General features: G+C 32.6%; 2 protein-coding genes across 2 annotated transcripts; both read left to right on the forward strand.

Annotated features, from left to right (window-relative positions):
- Positions 1-1,165: 1,165 nt before the first annotated feature.
- Positions 1,166-3,064, forward strand: LOTGIDRAFT_71703 (hypothetical protein; the record flags this gene model as incomplete). The annotated part of the gene is made up of 1 exon (XM_009057020.1): positions 1,166-3,064. A coding segment is annotated over one exon (1,899 nt), but the record flags the coding sequence as incomplete, so codon positions are not given.
- A 4,952-nt stretch (positions 3,065-8,016) lies between these two features.
- LOTGIDRAFT_153156 (hypothetical protein) lies at positions 8,017-12,442 on the forward strand (the record flags this gene model as incomplete). Its single annotated transcript, XM_009057086.1, has 2 exons — positions 8,017-8,137; positions 12,015-12,442. Coding segments are annotated over 2 exons (549 nt in total), but the record flags the coding sequence as incomplete, so codon positions are not given.
- Positions 12,443-19,039: the final 6,597 nt, after the last annotated feature.

Here is a 19,039-nt window from a genome sequence, read left to right on the forward strand (position 1 = left end):
GAATAAGGATCAGGTAATTTCTAAAGTTTGCTGTATATTTAGCAGATCTAATGTACTTACAATAGTAGTGTTTGTTTCAGTTGTGTAATATTTGGGGTAATTTTTTGAATGAATTATTTGAAATGCCAAAAACTACAAATATTTTATTAATGTATTTTGTGTATAGGTTTTATTTATTTATTTGGTTTAAAATGGACAATGTAAGAATAATAAAGAGGAACAATTGTGATCTAATTATGACCCAACCCCTGAGATATGTGACTGGTTTATTATCCTTCAGGTTTAAAATTCTGATTTAATTATTATCACAAGATGATCCCTGTCTTACAGGTATACCATTGGTTGAAATTATCTACATTAATCGACTATTGTGTCATTTGAACCAATCAGATCCATTGTTATTATCTTCTATTGTCTATTTTTCAGGTCCTTGAGGCAAACTGACCAGAGGCTAGCAGACGACCAACCATCATTAGTGGCAGATGTCATTAGTTAAAGCAGAAACCACTTCACATTTTGACAGTTGTGCAACTAGATCTGATGCAGTGAACAAGGTTTAGAGATAACTGGAGAAATTTTACAGATATTTTTAATGATAGTAACTAGATAATATTATCAGCCCTAAATAGTTTTGACATTTTTGTTATTTGGATTAACTGTTGTGAAGGATTGAAGTGGATATTTCGTCTATCTAGTTAACGTGTGTTGAAAAGTGAATCATAAACTCTGAGGTGAATAATGTATTTTGTGAATTTATGATCTTTTTTGTGATAAGATGCAAAGATCTCTAGAAATGGCAGCTCTTAATGTGATAATTTTAATGACATTGGCAACAGTGCATATTTCTAGTGGAATTCAATTAACTTATAGAATTAAAGAAGAAGACCCAAATACTTTTGTTGGAACGATCAATCGTGATGCCAAACTCTATGAAAATTACACTACGGAAGAATATGAAAGTTTGGAATATGCAATACTTGGACAAGCTGATGGAGAAAAAGCAAAATTTGCCGTTGACAGACTGAAAAGTAGTATAACTGCCATCGGAAAATTAGACAGGGAAGAAATATGTGGAAATCGTATCAATTGTGAGCTGAAAATTGATGTTGGTGTCTATCAAATCGTAGATGTCACCAAAGATTTAAAATTGGCCATACAAGTTTTTATTATTCTTGAGGATATCAATGACAACACACCCACATTCCAAGAAACAGAAGTCAATATCACCCTTGCAGAATCAGTTGATGAAAGTCAGGAAATTCTCTTGGATGGTGCCAGAGATCCTGATGTTGGATTAAATACTGTCCAATCCTATGAACTTGTTCCTGATAATGGTATGTTTGAATTGAATGTCATGAATAACCAAGATGGCCAAGCTGATCTGGGACTTATTGTCAAGCATCAATTGGATCGTGAAACTAAAAGTACATTCAATGTGGAAATTATTGCTAAAGATGGTGGTACTCCTCCTAAAACTGGAACTGCCAGAATTCAAATCTTTGTTCAGGATGTAAATGACAATCCACCACAATTTGTTAGTAAACTGTTTGAAGAAACTGTGAAGGAAAGTGTTCCACTATTTGCACCTATTTTACGTTTGGTGGCAACTGATTCCGACTCGGGAGTAAACAGCGAACTTTCTTATTCATTCACCAGTAGAACTCCTGCTAGCATTAAGGAGTATATCAAAATTGATGAGGCTACTGGCGACGTAATTCCTATCAAACAGTTTGATTATGAAAGTGAAAATTTGTTTAGATTTTTTGTGCAGGTTGATGATAAAGGAACACCATCCAAAAAAGATCAAGCAGAAGTCAAAATATTCATAGAGGATGTCAATGACAATGGTCCAACAGTCAACATTAACCTTCCTCCCAGTGGCACCCAGTTGCTGGAAGATGCTGATATCGGAAGCTTCATAGCTCATGTGTCTGTGTCTGACAATGATGCTGGATCTAATGGTGCCATCTCATGTAATATTCCAGATGGACATTTTTTACTCAATAAATTTTCTGATAGTTCTTACAACTATAAAATAGTTTTGAAGGAATCTCTGGATTTTGAAAAATCAGCTAAACACTTGATCAATGTAACATGTCATGATGAAGGTGTCCCAGTGAAATATGGTTCATCTAGTTTTACCCTGACCGTCAGTGATGTCAATGACAATCGCCCAGTCTTCCAGAATCCTGAATATATCTTGACCTTCATGGAAAACAACAATGTTGGTGACACAGTTTTTAAAATTTCTGCAGATGACAAAGACAGTGGATTAAACGCTAAAGTTTCGTACGAAAAACTTGATGATCCAGACATGTTATTTTCATTAGAATCCAACACTGGATTGGTCAAGGCTAATAAAATATTTGATCGAGAAATAACTAAAAGTGCTACATTTAAAGTTCGAGCTAAAGATTTTGGAAATCCACCTTTAACTTCAACTGTCAATGTTCTAGTGCTAATTGGAGATGAGAATGACAATGCTCCGAAGTTCAGTCAGCCTCATTTCAGTTATTCTGTGTTGGAAAATAAACCAATTGGAACAAGTATTAGCATGTTAAATGTTACTGACTTAGACAGTGACGCTAATTCAAAATTATTATTTACTTTAACTGGAAATCCAAGAGTTGAGGATTATTTTTCTATTGATTCTACGACTGGATTGATCAGAACTGCCAAAGTTTTCAATCGTGAGAAAGAAAGTAAGTTTGAAATGTCAATACACGTTGAAGATGCTGGAAACCGTAATTTTAAAGATGATACTGAGGTTACGATTTATATCTTGGATGAAAATGACAATAACCCAATTATTAATTATCCCAACGCTAATAATAACACCATCTATGTTCCATATACTAAACCTGCTGGAACAATAGCTGCTATTATTGAAGCTCATGACCTTGACATTGATGACAATGGGGAACTGACGTACAACATTCAACAAGGTAACAAGAACAAGGTTTTCTTCATGAATCCTCGTTCAGGAGAAATTGTTATCTCGCGAACACTAAGTCTGGAAGATTCCATGGAGTATCGTTTGATGATTGCTGTTCAAGACAATGGTGAAGAGCCTAAAATCACTTACTCGGAGCTAAACATGGTGGTTACTGTTGGAAACGGAAGTCTGGCTACTTATCAGAGTAAAATTCCTCAAGAAGTGAAAGATGACAAGGATAATACTGCTATTGTTTTAACTATTGTTATTGTAACATTGGTTTTAGCTCTAGCAATTATCATAGTCATTCTAATAGTGTGTAGAATTGATAGAAATAGAAAAAAGAAAGCTGCTGCCAAAAACACCATAGTACGCTATGATAGTCCTGCTTCTGAGAGTACCTACTCTACTTCAGAGGGACATGATTATGATTCTGAAAAACAACTGAAACCTGAAAGAGTTTATACTTTAAGAGAGAATAGTGTTTCGTCTGATGGCAGTACACAGTCCTTACCCTACCCACCTATGGAACAGAGTCTTTTGAAGGTAAGAATCTATTTTTTTTATTACAAAGTTACTTTGTACCAGCAGATTTTCACGTTTGATTGCCCATTGATGAAGAGACCCATCACTAATTTCATGTTTTTTTTGACATGCATTGTTTCTAACTTCAACAGCATGATAAGTAATAACGCACCCACCCATAATCCCAAAATAATCTCTATACATCTAGATGGGGTCAGTCACCCCAAACGATACAAAAATATCTACAAATAACAAACAAAAGGTATAGAATCACTGAGAACATTTTAATGAATTTTCCTGCAATCATCCATCATTTATGGTTTGTTATTTTTACACGTAGAAAACAATTATTTACAATTCGATACAAGCTTAACATGTGGTTTTATTCCTAGAATTACAGATCTTATTTCAACTTGATTCACTTCTAAAGAATGATAATCATAATATTTTGGGTTCTGATAAGATTTACTACAGACCTCACTTTTTGCTTCAGACCACAACTGTTACGCCTTGAAAATCAAAGACTATTCATTCACCTTTTACCAGACGTAAAAACCATAATATTCTGGCCACCTTCTGAGTTGTTACAGAGATGATAGAAAATGTTATGATGTTTGTCCAACTTTCTAAACGAAAAATACAAATATATAAATTTACAAAGTATGTTTTGAAACGGTCACTATCCTGCTGATTGTAAACACTTTAATGATAATTTTACCTTCCTAACCTAGATTTCTTAGAGATAATAATCAGACACTGAATGTAGGTAGCCATCGTTTCGAACCAAGTATATTTTTTCTGTCTTTTGAAAGGCAAATCCCATTTGAATACATAAGGTTCTGAAAAACTATTTATTAATTTGACCAATTTTTTTTCAAACCATATCTCCATGGAATAAGTTATCCTTTGTTGACAGTTTAAGACACTTGATGCATTTTTTGAATTCCCACCTGAATTATTTGTTCAATAAACACAGCAAAACAGTAAGTCTCAATCCATCCCACAAATTCTATTTAAATTCAAATGCTATTCAGAGTTCACACTTTATTCCCATTATACCAGCTTAAAATATTCACATCTGCATCAAAGTATTTTATGATGCAAATTTTTAAAAAACCAACACTTGAAATAGCTGACAATAAAAGCTGTTTATTTTATTATTTCTAGCTTTGAGACTGTCTTTATTTAACATGTATTGTACCAATATGAGAAATGAGGCAGACGCAAAGCTGAAATATTCTTTCAATAAAATTCATAACTGATCATTGAATTATTAAAAATGGGTGGTTCAACATTATTTCAATGAGTTGTGTTGACACCTTTAGATCATAACTTGAATCAAACTTTGTTGATTTAAGATTTGTAGTTCTCATAATTAATTTGTACAACACCAACAGGACTTCTAAATCCTTTACGTTACAATATTTACCCAGCATTCTTTTGAAAAAAATAGACGTCATGACATTTGTCTGAATCATAAATGTATGAAATTCATTATCAAAGTCACAAAATAATCTGAACATTTCAGCTACAATCGTGATCTGGGTGGTGAGAAAATCAATCGCACGTTCCTAATATTTTATTTGTGGTCTGATGCCATCGTCTTTCTGTACAAATTAATCTTGATAACAGACAACAATTGTAAAACTAACAAACTATTTACTAAAACGTGTTCGAGTTGGTTGAGTTAACTTTTCGTAATTGGTCTAGAAACTCTTCATAACATGTTTAACCCGTCTGAAGATTTCGACTCGGCGTGTGATGAAAGTGTGTCTTGTTGTCACAGTCTTCACAAAAGAATACAAAAGATGCGTACAATGTTTACGTGGTCATCTTTTTGTACATAACGCCTGTGGTCAAAGGTTTACATGTATTACCATGGCGATATTATGTACATTTCTGCGTTCCTTTCACAAGATTTTAAATGTTTAAAGTCAGGAAAAGTTACATGTTGGTAATTTGACGGCAAACTTGACCAGATTAAAAGTGTGAAGAATGTTGATCCTTTTCGTTTTAACACACCGCTAGAACTTGGCGCTAGAATTGTCTGTATTTAACTAGTGATTAGCCATATTGAATATTTGCTGCAGCATGTAACATTACTGACTATATCTGATAAGGAGTATTAACAAGTGAATGTATCTTTCAATTTTACCATTTCTAAATCTACTCATCAAATTCGTGTGATGTAATCATCAAATAATGTAGAATGTAGTTGATTTTTATTTCCAATAAATCCCTCGTTGAAATTCCCAAGAAAAATGTATTGTTAAATTAAAGAAGCTAATGACACATGTTTAAATATTGATTTACAAGAAAAACAGCAAATAACAATGGAGATTAAATCCACAAAAAACAAAAAGTTTACTATTTTGACTAACCACATTTATGGTTAGACATAGAAAAATCTCTAGGATACATTCTTTTTACTTGGAGTTCTTATCCTTATAAATGAAAAAAAGAACAGACTTGATGAAAGTTTTTGATGATTAAGCTGAATTTTCTGACAGTACAAAGTCATTTATAATTAATATAATTAACATACTTAGAATTCTGTTGACAATTGAACATCAGAATGGGGATAAATTCACACTCATTGCACATACATTGACAATAATTGACAAATAATGCACATGTTTTTTTCATATAAGAAATGATTATTGATGACAGTGCTTTCATCTTTCTCACAAAACATAGTCAAATACACATAAATATTTTAGTATTTGGTACAATTATATCAGTTAGTCAAGTATGACATAGTAACTTAACATCAGAATCAATCTAGTACCTGGAGTGGGACTTTCACATTAAAATTCTTGAAAAAAACTGAAGCAAAATATTTTGTGAAAGTTAATTTAACAGTCCATCATTTTAACACTGCAAGAAATTGATAATAAACATATCCAGTCCACATCCTTTTTACTTTATGTACAATGAGTTGATAAATAATAGAAATTTCTCTAAGAATATGTTATTGTTTTTAAATGACATATGGTGTATGAGAAATGCATTAATTATTACAGTAAGGGATATCATTTGATGTCTGTCTCTATTGTGATAGGCTTTACTGAACGGGTTCTGATTCACTACACAATGGTTTTTAGAGCATTCTGTTACATGCCATTGCTGTTTTTAAAATACTTAAACATTCATGTGATTGGTTTTAAAAGAATGTTGTTTGCAAATTTGCAACTTGTATTTCAGCCTTCCAGTAGAAGTGGATCATCCCAATCATTAAAAGCAAGACAATCTCCTACCACTGAGCCTGTTGAAGATCCTTATAGAAGTCCAAGTAATATACACATCTGGTTACAGGATCAGGTATGTTTTAACGTATAACAAACTTTGAGTTCCACAAAACACATTAAAAATGTGTCATATATCTATCACAAAGTCTTATTGTGTTGAAATCCTGAAGGTGATATGACACTTTAATTCTGTTTAATAGAACAAAAGAGTAGCTTGTGGGCACATTTTTCTCAGTTTCTGCAAAATCTCTATTTTTATGCTATGAAATCAATGATAACAGATCATTTGGTTTCTTGGATAAAATTCAGAAATGAGATACCTTTCTTCTCCCTTGGTACCTCATTAGACGAGACTCTGTGGTAACCTGTACAATTTGGCGAGCAGACACCATTCTTTATGAATGATCTAGATATACAGTTACCTCTTGGTTATAATAAAATAAAGGAAATCTGTTGTTTTTATTTGGCACAAAGACACTTTATTAATTTTTCTAAGAAATTTTGACATTTGGTAAGAGAATCTGAAAACAAACAAAGAGATAACAAAAGTTTTCCTCTCAGGCCATCCTATCATGTGGTGACGTAACCAAAACGGAGAATAATCAAAGAATTATGTATTATCATCATATTCTCTGTCAGTTATGTGAACTCAGAAATACTGATGAAGTCTCGACTATTCGCCACAAATTCCTACATCCTTGCAACAATGACTTCCATTCCTTAACCTTTACACAAGGGACATGATTATCTGATATTGTTGATTGTCAACAGATGACAAGGAAACTTATTACCCCCTTGTACATTATACGACCCATCTGTGTCTGCTTCAATCTTCCTTCTTCGTTATATTTTTCATCCATGTCTGCAACTCTTTTAACAGTTATTGATGTTTTTTCCTCAAAATTTTGGTATCTCAGAAAGGTTTAACATTTTGAAAATACAAATGAATAAAAGTTGTGTAGTACATGTGTTTCCTACACAATGTCTGGCATCAGTTTCATTCAGGAAACTCATACTTCTTGATGAATTTGCACATTTCAATATGATATACTTTGATTATTTCATTGTGAGCCAAAAGGCACATTAAGGCCATTGTATTTGTTAAATTCTTTAGAAAATAAATTGTGCAGTAGAAATATTGACAAAACAAAACTTCATGAATTGAAAATCACACTAAACAATATTTAGAAACAGTTCATGAGATAAAACTCTGATATCTGATACAACTCAGAGTTAGATAATTTCTGGTGTATTTTGGAAGATTTTATACTGTATATTTTCTACATCCCTTCCTCTATACATTTTCAGACTTTAACAAAGATACCAGAAGATTCAACCAGTCAACTATCTGGTGGTACAGAAGTTAGTGAGAGAGATAGTGGTCGTGGTACTAGTGAAGAGGATAGTAAAATATATCACAGTGATCCAGGTATGTATTGGTCCTTTCCATTTAACATCATAAATTAACAGGATGGTGGATTGAATCAAGTTGTCATAATGATCAATTTAAGCACCACTTCCATCATTTTCATCCAGCTAGTATCTTATATATATTTGATACATTAAATTAAGAAGAGTTTTTAATACTGCTCAAATTGAGGATGCATCCTAATTGCAACTGTAGAACAATGACCTCAATATAGAAGATATTTGACCTGTTTAACATTGAAATCTCTTGTCAAGATCAAATCAGATAAACATTAATGGGCAAAGTGTGCAGTGTTGATCTGAAAATATTGCCACCTCAGCCATTCAACATTTAACTCCAATATACCCAAAACACAAGAACACAAACCAAATTCAGCCTCATGGAGTTTACTTATCTATTATACAATATTATAATAAAAATCATAATGCTCTTGAAAAAGTCTCAATCAAATGAAAATATTTGATGTGAAAATACATCTTGAGGTATTTAAACACTTGTATTTCTCCCCTGGTTCACCCTACACCTGCACTCTGATACAGGCTGGTTAAACTCAAGTGGTTCCTCCACTCAATATGAAAACTATCAGATAAAAGTTGTGTTCAACTGTAATAATATTGTACATTAAACCAAAGTCTAGCCTAGAGCTTTTTAAAGATTATATTTAAAATAAGATAGCTTCATTAGCTTTCTAAGATGGCTTACTTTACCTTGCCTATAGGCAAAATTATATCATATTTTTGGATGCAATAATGTTTTATTTTCATATAGAATTTCAAAAAACCTGCATAATAGTGTTTCCTGCCAGATTCTGATGCAAGTTTTAAATTTGTCAAGAATAAAATCTTGCAATTTGTTTTTTCACCATAAACAGATTAACGCTATGTAAATTGATGCAAGAAATTTGCCTAATTTGTGCAGACACCTGCCTTTTAAAATACACAATACCCTTTAGTTATATAGATTATATTTAAAATATCATAGGCTCATTACTGTAATCATTATGGCTTGAGAAATATCTATTAGAATGGCCCCAAGGCAACAAGCCATTGTACGATCAAATTTACCAATAATGACATCATTATAAACCTGATGATTTGACACTTTGCGTAAGAAATGAATTGAAGGGTTTTACTAGTGAATCAGTTATCTACTTCAACTAAAATCTTGTTAAATATTGATACAAAACATTCTCATTATTACCCATTGTACTTGTACACTTGACATGTAATATTACGCAATTGAATACACAACTTTTCTTGCTCCCTTTCATCTTCATATCTTCAAGTACTGACCTATAGTGTGAATAGTATTAAAATGAAACTCTTCAATATCTGGAATTGTTAGAATTATCTCCCTTGAGTGTTGCCAAAGGCGATTTTAATAGATAATAGTTGAAAAAATAAACTCGTGTCATATTAGTGCTGGTTGATTGGATGTAACTTATTATCTGATGACCATCCCACCAGTAACATCAAGTACCTACGTTACCTCATACCTTAGACCTGTCACCCTCATAATCTGTCCTCGTTCAAACAGTCCCATCAAACACTACATTATCAGCCATTTTGTCCTCTCATGCCTTCAAGGGGAATCAATTTGTTGAATTTTCAGCTTGGTTGATTGTTAATTAATTTACAAATTCAATATGGCTATTTTATTAGAGTCTCAAGTAGTGTTCTTATAATGGAATTACAGTCAATGACATAATATTTAATTTATTTGAAATAATTTCAGACATTTTATCACAATTTATATCTAGTTATTTGACTTTAGAGATAACAAATATGATGATTAAAATCTTCAAAGAGAATATTAATCCAATCCTTCTTGACGAGCCAACATTTGTAGTTACGACAACCAATTTTAAGACTTTTTAAGAAAGAATTCACTTTAAATTGTCACAAGATTCACTCATATAGTATGCAATTACCTGAAGCACACTTAGCCGCCATCATCAATTGAATAATCACTTTAAGGAAATTTTTTCATATATCGCTTTCAGTTATATGTATAATTTGCGTCAATAAAGGCCAATTTTTTAGAGCATGTATGACAAATGACAGTTGACATCGAGATTGACACAATATTGTTATATGATGGATTATAATCATGTTACCAATTGCAAATTAAACAATTTCACTTATTTTCCTCTTTATGTCATCAACATAGATGCATCTTTGTCAGAACATAAAAGAAATGAGATCGATAAAAAGCAAGACATTTTGACTTGAGGGTGAATGTTTTATTACTGAATATTACAAGATTAGCTTTGTCATAAGCTGTTAAAAATATAATCGCAACAATGTACATTTAATATTAGTTTTCTTCCGTTCCAATAATCACCATCGGCCTCAATTTCTTTCTGGCCCTAGTTATGATTTAAAAAATATCCTTGCCGATTTTTATGAACAATCCAGCTGTAGGCTAGATATATGGCTACATTATTTTGTCAAAGTTGATTTGTAAAATGACACGTTGGATGTGTACGCATGTAGGAAATAACATACCATAATATGTCTAGCCTGCAGCAATTGTCAAATCATATTAGTATAACTTAATGAGCTTTTTAGTTGACATCAAGGGGAGTTAACTGGTGATTGTTCTAAGCTAGATATTATTTCAAGGTACTATTAAAATGATGTAAGTGTATTATGATGACAGGAAATGACAATCTTAACCTTTCTATTAGGGTGTTTTCTATACCAAGCTGTACCTGACAGGCATGTAATACAATACATTAGACTAAAGCTAATATTACCCCAACTACTTCAAATTTTATTTCTTTCAAATTGACATGACGCGACTGGTTTGTAATGAATTATAATATATTTGCAATAAACCCTTTTATATTCAATCAACACTATATCAGCATATCACAAATAATATAATAATCAAAGATATTTTTTAGGTATACTTATAGAACAAAATTTCCTCTGGTATATTAGTATTTACATTGTGATTATTATAAGAAAAATAAATGAGCAGGAATCTACCAGGTCATCCACAAATTAATTCATTAATCTAAGAATCTAACAGAATAATGTGATTTCACACCTACAAGCTCTTAGAATGGTTATTCCATTAAACATATCACTTGACAAAGAAGACAGAAAGATTCTCCTAGTTTGTTTGATGAAAATCTGATATAGTTGATCACATTCCAATATCAGCAACTTAATCAAAATATTAGATTTCCCACACTTGTCCACACTGTCCGAAATCTAATAAATTGCTTTTCCCTCGTCAACCATTGTTATTCACTGACCCAAGTAACAACCTCGAAGCAAGAAAATAATAGTATCGCAGAAAATGTAATAAAATGGAGGAATATTAAGAGAAGTTAAAAATATTGTTTCTCTGATTCATCTTATTGATTGCTTTAAGATTTAATTGCCGTCAAGAATGTCAAATGGTTTTTGGATATTGTTGCCATTTCTTTAATGTTCCTGCAAATTAGAATCCAGGAATTTAATAAAACAAACACAGATGAAGGCATGTGTCGTCTTAAATTCTGCAGAAATCAAATACCAATCTCTTCTTCTAATTCCCAATAGTTAATTAAGGCAGCTCGCCTGTGTAATAAAATATATCTGATCTGAAGAATAAACATAATCAGAATCAAATCTGCATTTCCTGGATAATGATATGCATAAATACACCATGATCCGGATTAAAACAGGATTATGGAGAATGATAGTCATATTGATTGATATTTTATTGTTTCCTTAAAATCCCAATCAAGAGCTATTAAGATAAATCCAAGATATCCTTGTAAACTGGTATTAGGAAAGGGAAGCAATAATGACATTTCAACGATAAGAAAAGTTAGAATATGTAATTTTGCTTGAAATTCAATTTTCTTTTCTTTATTTTTCAGAAGACCAACGACCATTCAGCTCACCTTACAACAATGGAAGCAAAAGAGTTCGATTTTCGGAAAATAACAAAAATCATCAACAACTTCCAATGACCAATCAACGGACACCAATGACTTATCTACACAACGGACATAATCCACATAATCCCAGAGACAATGTTTCGAGGAATATCGCAAATAGTTTCCGCAATTCTAAAAACTCTATGGGAGAGCGTGGATATCCTCCACCACCTCCACCTAGAGGGAAACATACATTTCCTTCCGGCCCTTATAGTGACATTTATAATAATAGTATATCAGAATCTATTAATGAAGATGGTGGATCTACGACAACATCGGGAAGCTACACGATAGCCAACGCTTACGAACTATGTGACGATATTGATAATTTATTCTTCAAAAATTCCCCAGGAACCACCGTTGTGTAGAAATATAATTTCAATAACATGAAAGACACAGACTTTCATTAAAGGACAAATCGTTTTGAAGGTTTTCTCTTGGAGTGTGATTTTTGCATTTGAAATTTTGCTTTGTGACAAATATTTACATAGTAAAAGTAGAAATATTTGTGTTTCATTTTGCTATAATAGAAGTGTGACTCTATTGAGATATTTGCTTCCAAAAAAGTTGCAAAAAAAAAACAATGAATTCCAATTGTGATAATTATTGTTAATGAGCATTGCTCAATAATTTAAATCAAATAATAATCCTGTATAATATTGTTATTGTATAATGTTTTTTTGTTAGTTTTGTTATACCATATCATGGTTGGAACTTCAAGATGCCCATGAATATGGCAAATTTGCTTCCTAGATTTGCTCTATGCAGAGATTCTATATTTGAACAGATAACCAAATAAAGTTCCCTTTATTGTGACATGAAATCAATTCTTGTTTGAAAATGTTCTTAATTGCTTATAAATAAAGGGTTTGAATGGCAAAATTGTACAGTCTTGATAAAACTTGAACTATGTGGATACTAGAAAATGTTTTCAAAAAGATGTAACTGCCATACATACACTAATGATGAATCATTTCAAAATATTTACAAATACATTTACTTTCAAAATAAGCCAACACAAGACAACTAAGACAATATTGAGATTTTGATATGAATATTTATATAAAATTCATATAACCAATTGCAAAATATTATTATTTAAACATCGAATAGTAGTTTAATTTTTTACTCAGTTTCAATTTTATGTTTTTGCATATCAACTTGACTCAAGTATTAGTTTCATATTTGAATATAGCTGCTGTAACAACATTTTGGGTTAGAAACCCAGTGTCAGTTATCAATGAAAATACTGCTGACTTCAAACTTAAGAATGACATGTACTTAATAAACAAGATTTATTCTTTTGCATGATGCTGCTTAAAATTTATGTATTTTGATAACGTTTTATTTTTGAATGTTTTATTACTGAATAAGTTCTTAATATTGATTTTGGAATGTTGACAATGCAGTGCAATATGTATAAAAACAATTTCATAATTTGAACTTTGTCTCAATGAACCATAATGATTACTTTAGGGTTCGCTCAAAATGTGCACCAAGGAAAGGGAAACTCATGTATCCATATATATGTATAACTGTCTTGAACCAGAACATTTTTGTGGTTCAGTTGGCAGAGCAGATTCCCTCCATCCTGGAAGTGTTAAAATTTGTGTGAATCCTGAATAGTGATAGTGCTAGAAATGTAAATATATATAATAGACTATCTATAAATTATTCCAGATAATAAACATTGTAAATAAAATCAATAAATGAAATTTATTAGACTACACCCACATATACTTTATTTTATTTTAATGGATAAAAAGAAAAAAAAGCCGCACCAAAGACAAATGGGGGAACAGTTAGTTTTGGTGCACAAACAGCAAGCATAATAATAAGTAGAGACAAGTTTACACAAATAATGCTAATTTATTTTGGGATTTGAGACCTCTTATTTAGCAGGTGTATTCTTTCAAGCCTACCAATGCTCATTACAATACTGTATCCATTATGGATAAGATCTAGATCTAAACGGGAAGAAAATTGGGGATTCATTAGTCTTCTTGATGGGGGTAATAAATCAAAGTAGAGTCAGATAGGAAGACAGGTTACTGAGGATAAAAGGGGGTTTGTGAACTCAAGATGAAAACTGAACCCAAACAAAGGATAAAAGAGAACCTGCAGTTGATCCCACGACAATGGAAAGTTTAAATATCAATACTGATACATATCTAATATACTCAACAAGTCTAAATAACTCCAGTACAATTTGTATCACTTTCACAAGCCATTAACCTTCATAGCAGTCTTGTCACAACTTCTCAACACCTACAATTGCGATGTAATCTCTGTTACAAAGCACACCCATTCAAAAAGGGAATAAAAGAAGGGTATTACGCAAGATGGCGGCTGATGCCTGGTGTATGAATTTCTCTTCAAGATCATCACGTTTCAATAGCCCTTAATTTAACTGGAATTAATTGGCTATCAATTTCTCACTGGGATGTTCAAGGTCATTGGCCAAGGTCATCACAGAATCTGAACATGAATGTTATCGCAGTCGGAGATTCTTTGGCTGGCCGACTTCGGCAGATGTCCAACATATCTGAACATAGTTCATTATTCGGGCGATTAATCAAAACTTCCTCTAAATACATTTGGGAACACATGGACAGGCCCCGAAAAGGTGGGCATTCGTGCCAAGTAAGGCCACATCTTAATATGCTGCCCTAAATGTTTGCAAAGAAAAGAGCATTAACAACCCAGGCTAAGATGCACTTTGAAACTTAATTAACAGGTCCAAAGCCCAACAATCGTGGTATAAAAATTAAATTCAATTTATCCAGACGAGCAAGGATGTGAGCTGTCAGCAGTCTGAAAGGATCGTCACCAACGATAACATTTTAACATCAATAACAGTCAAGTTATATCACATGTTGTTCCAGTGTGACACTCTGTTTGGTCTTTACCCTTATTCTGATGATAGAAGACAAATCAAGAGAAAGCGACATACTTCAACATGTCATTCTGTATTGTATTCAAATTACGGCTAATGACAGTTGATTTTCAGCGCCAACAATCAACAGTTTACCACCTGCTATTAGAAATAATGGCGAGGATTCGACTAGACTCTGACACTGTTGCTTGTTATGCATTCTGAAAATAAATGAACACACTCTAGCAAATTTTTATACACCCTTCATCCCTCCACATTTTCCAATATTGATAGTCCCTGAAGAACCACATATAAAGACTGAAGCGCCCGAGAGGGACTGACATCAGTACTAATTAATACCTAAGAGATTATTCTGAGATGAATAAATCTACATATTTAGCAGCCGTATTGCATGTATATGTACATTGAAAACCATAAGCTACATACGACTCACTCACTTCTACAGATATCCTAGCGTCAGTGTCTAAGTATAAAGTTACCAATGTACTATGAAGTACCAATGTATGTACTAGTGTATAAAGGTAGATAATTCCTTCTACGATATTGAACTCATTGTTCAGAACTCCAAGCAATACATGAACCCATGACATTTGCTGTTGAACCATCTTTATCTCAGACAATTTGGAAACATGAGATGGAAAAGATGAGTTTTGTAATTTGGCAGATGGCAATAGTATTAGTATTTATCCCTATCAATCCATCAACTTCCAAATTGGCTATTTTATTAAAATATATCTTTGAACTTAAATTGAAACTAAATCCTTCTGTTTTGAATGATGATTAATTTAGTTTCGCATGTCTAGAGCACTGGTTAGACAATGACAATATTCAATCATTTTGGACGGTAGATTTATTAAGATCGAGTCCTTAGCTCTTGATAATAATAGTAGTAGTTAGAAATAATGAGACCTATCGCTTACCCTCATCGCTATGTAATTTTGGTATTAGGTTTATACCCGAGAATACCCATCCTGAATGACCCCGAAATCGCTACCCAAATTACAACCTTTATTAATTTAAAGGTGTGTGAAATCAGCCCCTATATTTGAGACCCAATTGTCAGTAATATGAGCTAATAATAACTGGTTTTATTAGTCAATTGTCTCTTAGATTCTTTTAACCTGTCAATTTTATCTTTCAACACCGTTTGGAAGGTTTGTCATATGTAGTCCTTCACTATTCAGGGTATGCAAGAATTGTAGTAATTTAAGATCTGGTGGTTGGCCACTTTGTTTGGTAGCTACCTCGAATGTCATGCCATTCATGTTCTAATACTATGGCAAAGAAGTAATAGCCATTCAACAATGCTACTGTGGGGCTTCTGGATACAGATTCGCTTTCAACTGATTTGCCGTGGAATTCTTTACAAAAAGAATGAATGTCCAATATGCAGCTCATATTATTAATTTTAAAATGCATTTTCACGTTATTTTCATGTCATGGTTTCGCAACAGTTTATTTTTTGTGAATATTGTTGATGAGATGCTTCCAATGTTTTTCATTCACACTTTTCATAGGTCTTACCCTGCAAATACAATTGAGAATGTGCTTTAATTCCTTCTTTTACCAAGTTTATAGCATAATATAAGAAATTTGATAAAAAATTCAAACCAAACCTTAAACAATGGTCATTCATTATAAAACGTTCCAGACAAACTCGAGAGTTGTGTACCTCACACACCAATGTTATCTTACCATTTTTTTTTTATAAACACACCAAGCTTTGTTCTCTGTCTTGATTTTTCACAGATCAACACAAAACTTCTACAGTCATATCACACACAAACGTCAGATGTATCTTTTCAATTCAAAGATCTTGTTTCTTCTTTTTTAACAGGATATTTTTAAGATACTAACAATTCTTGAAATTGGATGTCATTTCGTGTACAATAAACGGAACTCTATTTTTTCAGAATGCTCTTTTAAGACTGATACATATATGTAGCCCTGTGCAAGTTAATACTAGAATATATGCAATAAGACTCAAGTTTTGTTATATGATGCATTATATCTATATTCTGAACAAAGATGTACTAATATTTTGAAATGGAATTTGTATGATTATTGGAAAGATAACTCCTGACGGCTTATTGAATAAATCACCCACTATATATCAAATATCGATTTTCTTATCTGTGATATAGCCATATAGATTCGTAGGCTACTGATAGATGTCTACTCCATTACTAGTCCCGTAGTCTACTGTACATGCTTCGATACAATATGGAATATGATTGCACGAAACGCAAATTTTGACAATAAAAAACTTTAAAGCAAATGTCAACGACTGTTTTTGTTTGAAAGTTGTAATATGATATTAACTTAATTCTAATACTTGATAATTAATAATATGTAGTTGTCTCCCCTTAGTAATCCTGAATATGTACGGATTTCAATCCATTTTCTCTCATTACTGGATACGACTTCCTTATAATTACTTTCCATCAAAATAAATGCATTTGGAATTATATCTAAAGATTTTGCACCTTTATATATGTTATGGTGTGTTATGAACGAACAAGGATACCATTTCAGTCCTTTCAACACATACTCTGTGAAGATGCTATTTACATTAGCTTGCTGAGCCAGAGGCATTTAAATATGAATTCAATTTTATGTTTTAAACACAAGCCAAGTCTTTTTAATGCATTTGTAAAGTAACAAGGCCTGATCTCTAAACGAAGTCATAATTTGGTTATTAACGGAGAATTATCTATATGTTGGTGTGTAAGATTTAATGTTAACTGTTATCAAATACCTATCACCTTAACATTTCTTAATGAAAATTAATTGTTTTTGTTCAACTTTGTGACAGGATGGTGCCAGTTTATGTGACATTAGTTCTGATAAAATTGGTACCACCAAAAGGTTAACAAGGTAGGGTATAGAAGGTCAGGTAAAAGGCAACACCAATTTCCTGAACATGTAGCTTTTGATGAAAAGGGTTAAAATAAACGGAACTCGTTCCTATTTTAGTATCCATGACTTCAAAAAAGCGTACAAAATAGTACCCATTAGCAATTTAGCAAAGGTGAAAAAAATCCGGCATCAAGTTCAAGCAAAATCTAACCTACATATCTCTCTTTCTTTTGATCAAGGCCTATGACTTTTTATTGTGAAATTTGTAGGCCTATGCAGACCAGTTGCCAGACTTGATTTTTGAAGGGGCAAGCAATATATCTGGAGGGGTAATACAGGCATGGGCTTATGTTTAAGGACACACTTCCGGGCTCTTTCCTTAATTCCTATTATAGGCTTGGAAGTGACACCAGAGAGGACAGTGGTGCAAAAACAAGCTGTAATCGTACCGAGAAACATGTAAGCCTATTTGGAATCACAATAAATTCGTCTGTTTACAATATATTACAGGAGAGTCTGTGGCCTGTCCAATTGTTGAAAATTTCCAGTTATCTAAAACAAACGAATACTTTGATCATGGTGAATTCATTGTTTTTAAAATGAAAACCAGACTTGCGTAACTGTCGATAACTGTTACAATTAATGCTATCAGCATATTGTAAGGTGGGAGAGATTCCGATATCATTACACTTGCAACCTCAAGGGACGGGAGAGTTTCTGGCGCGAATCGCTAGGGATTTAGAGTTACTTCCCTCCTCACTATTAAGGCCTAATGTAATTTCGTCACTTCAAAGGAAACATTGATGGAATTTAGACGATTGTCCTTCCTTTAATTACATCTTATCTAAATGGATATTGTGATTCAATATTCGACCAGATCGGTTTGTTGATCATCTGTTATGCAATGAAGATTTTGAAAAGGAAATGATAGCAGTCTCTTAATTAATGTGCAAAACAACCACATTAGGTTACCTATTATGGAGCAATTGTACACCTCGTAATTAGGTGTTCTGGGAGGCGTCATCAAGAGGAAGTATCAACATGATACCCGGATATAGATATAGGTCCATATCGATTTTCACATAGGCATCAAGTGATAAGTGGTAGAGCGTTGATTGATGGGTCTACTAGAAGTTAGAATGATCTGGATGGTATCATCACAAGGAACCACACCAAAATGAACCCGGATATTGAATTTTGAATCATCTAT

Source organism: Lottia gigantea, assembly GCF_000327385.1.
Source record: "Lottia gigantea unplaced genomic scaffold LOTGIsca_3, whole genome shotgun sequence".
In the NCBI taxonomy this organism is placed as follows: domain Eukaryota; kingdom Metazoa; phylum Mollusca; class Gastropoda; family Lottiidae; genus Lottia; species Lottia gigantea.